General features: G+C 44.2%; 1 protein-coding gene across 1 annotated transcript in view; it reads left to right on the top strand.

The window, feature by feature from the left end:
* Positions 1–519, top strand: part of LOC102476904 (uncharacterized) — an 867-nt gene extending 348 nt beyond the window's left edge. Inside the window, exon 2 of the mRNA XM_027768563.1 lies at positions 13–519. Coding sequence (XP_027624364.1) covers positions 13–519 — 507 coding nt within the window. The remainder of the gene's footprint in view (positions 1–12) is intronic.
* The last annotated feature ends 1,246 nt before the right edge of the window (positions 520–1,765 follow it).

Here is a 1,765-nt window from a genome sequence, read left to right as displayed (position 1 = left end):
CACCAACCAAAGGCAGTTCGGCACATCCTTCACTTTCTGCTCTTCTTCTGGGTGTTCAACACCTTGATAAAAATGGATTTACTCGACATCATCACAGGAAGCAGCAGAAACGGATCACAAGTGATTGAAAATCATTACTATTGTCATGCTCAGTCACAAAGCAAGGTAACACGATGGCTTACTCTCAGTGGCATTTTTTTTTGTACATTCTACATCATGTTCCTTCTACACAAGCACCACAAGCATGCGCTCTACCTGCGGAACTCTACCAAGTGCATCTGCACCACGCCCCCTGAGATCAAAGCCGCTCAAAGCATTCTCCTTCTGTTGCTTTGTTTTCTTTTCTTTTATTGGACAGATTCTATTATTACTTTATGTGTAAATTACTCCTTGAAGAATAATTTCATACTCTTAAATTTCCAAGAGCTTCTAATCCTTGGACATGCCATCCTCAGCCCCTTTGTGATGATTTATAGAGACAGACGTCTGGCTAAGTGTTGCCACATCAATAAGACTTGAGAAAATGTTGCCATTTTGATCCCTTCAGCAAGGAAGTTCATGTGCTACAAGGAGTGGCCTAGGAGAGTTCCAGAAACATAAAAGAACTCAGTGTCATAGAATAAACCTGGTGACCATCACGCTTGATTTGGCACAGACACCATAGAAAGCTATCAGGACCCACCTGTCTTTTTTTTCCCCCTAGATCCTGCCCCCCTTGAAAATCTGGCTTAAATTCCATGTAAATACAATGGCCCTTTAACCACCAGGCTTCTGGTAGGAAAAAGCAGGAAAAGAACATGGCAAAATCTGTCACAATCACTAAGTTATTGCACTTTAACTCAGGAATTCCATTTCTAGGACCTAATCCTTCAGTTATACTTCTTCATTTGAGAATTATATTATAAAAAAAGGCATAATGACAAAAAATTAATATGGACTTACAAAGTTTTTAAAAATAATTAGGCAAAGAAACTTCTCACAAGAAGCTCTTTGGCCAACTGAGGGGACCCAACTGCAGCTTTTTCATGGGAAGTGGGCAGCCCGTGTCAGACAACATGTCTAGGATGCACTAGAAAATCAACAGTTATGTTTTTTTCAAAATCAGAAGCAAGACTCAGAGTTTTGGCAGAAATGAAGACAGCATTACGGGACGATGTACTCGGTCATCCTGGCCCCTGGCAATAGCCTGTCTGTTAGTGTCTGGAAGGGACAGGATCTGGCCACTGTTCATGACAGCTTTCACAGGCATCTCTGGGAGCGAGTCTGGCTTAGGGACTCTGAGAATGTCCTGGAGCAATTAGATAAACATTTCATTTATTGGCCCTGATTCCCCCAACAGGAATGTGAACTGAGATCCACAATGATAGCCCAGGACCTGACTGAAAAAGCAACAGGGGACACTCTCTCCTCTGAGCTAGAAGGTGGAGCATAGGGAGAAGAGGAAAGGGAGCAGATGGACAATGCCATAGAGAAGGAGTCATGGAAGAGGCTGAGAGAAGCCAGGGAGCGATGTCCACAAACTAGCCCCACCCTCCATGAGGCCCTGGAACAACAGAAGGCAGAGCCCAACTCTCCAGGTGCTGAGGGAAAAGAGAGAAGGGGATGAAGGTGTGGGAAAGAGAATGGTGGGAGGTGAGGATGTGGTTGAGTGACTTCATGAGCTGTGGAGCTGGAGAAGCTGAATGCCAGCAGTGATGAAGATCAGGATGCACACTCTCTAGGGAAGAGGTTGGAAAAAGCCCTTGATGGAAAATGTGAAGGCCAG

The sequence above is a fragment of the Tupaia chinensis genome, unplaced genomic scaffold (genome assembly GCF_000334495.1).
Source record: "Tupaia chinensis unplaced genomic scaffold, TupChi_1.0 Scaffold146886_1, whole genome shotgun sequence".
NCBI lineage: Eukaryota > Metazoa > Chordata > Mammalia > Scandentia > Tupaiidae > Tupaia > Tupaia belangeri.
Note: the sequence above shows the minus strand (reverse complement) of the source record. Positions and strands in the feature narration are given on the sequence as shown.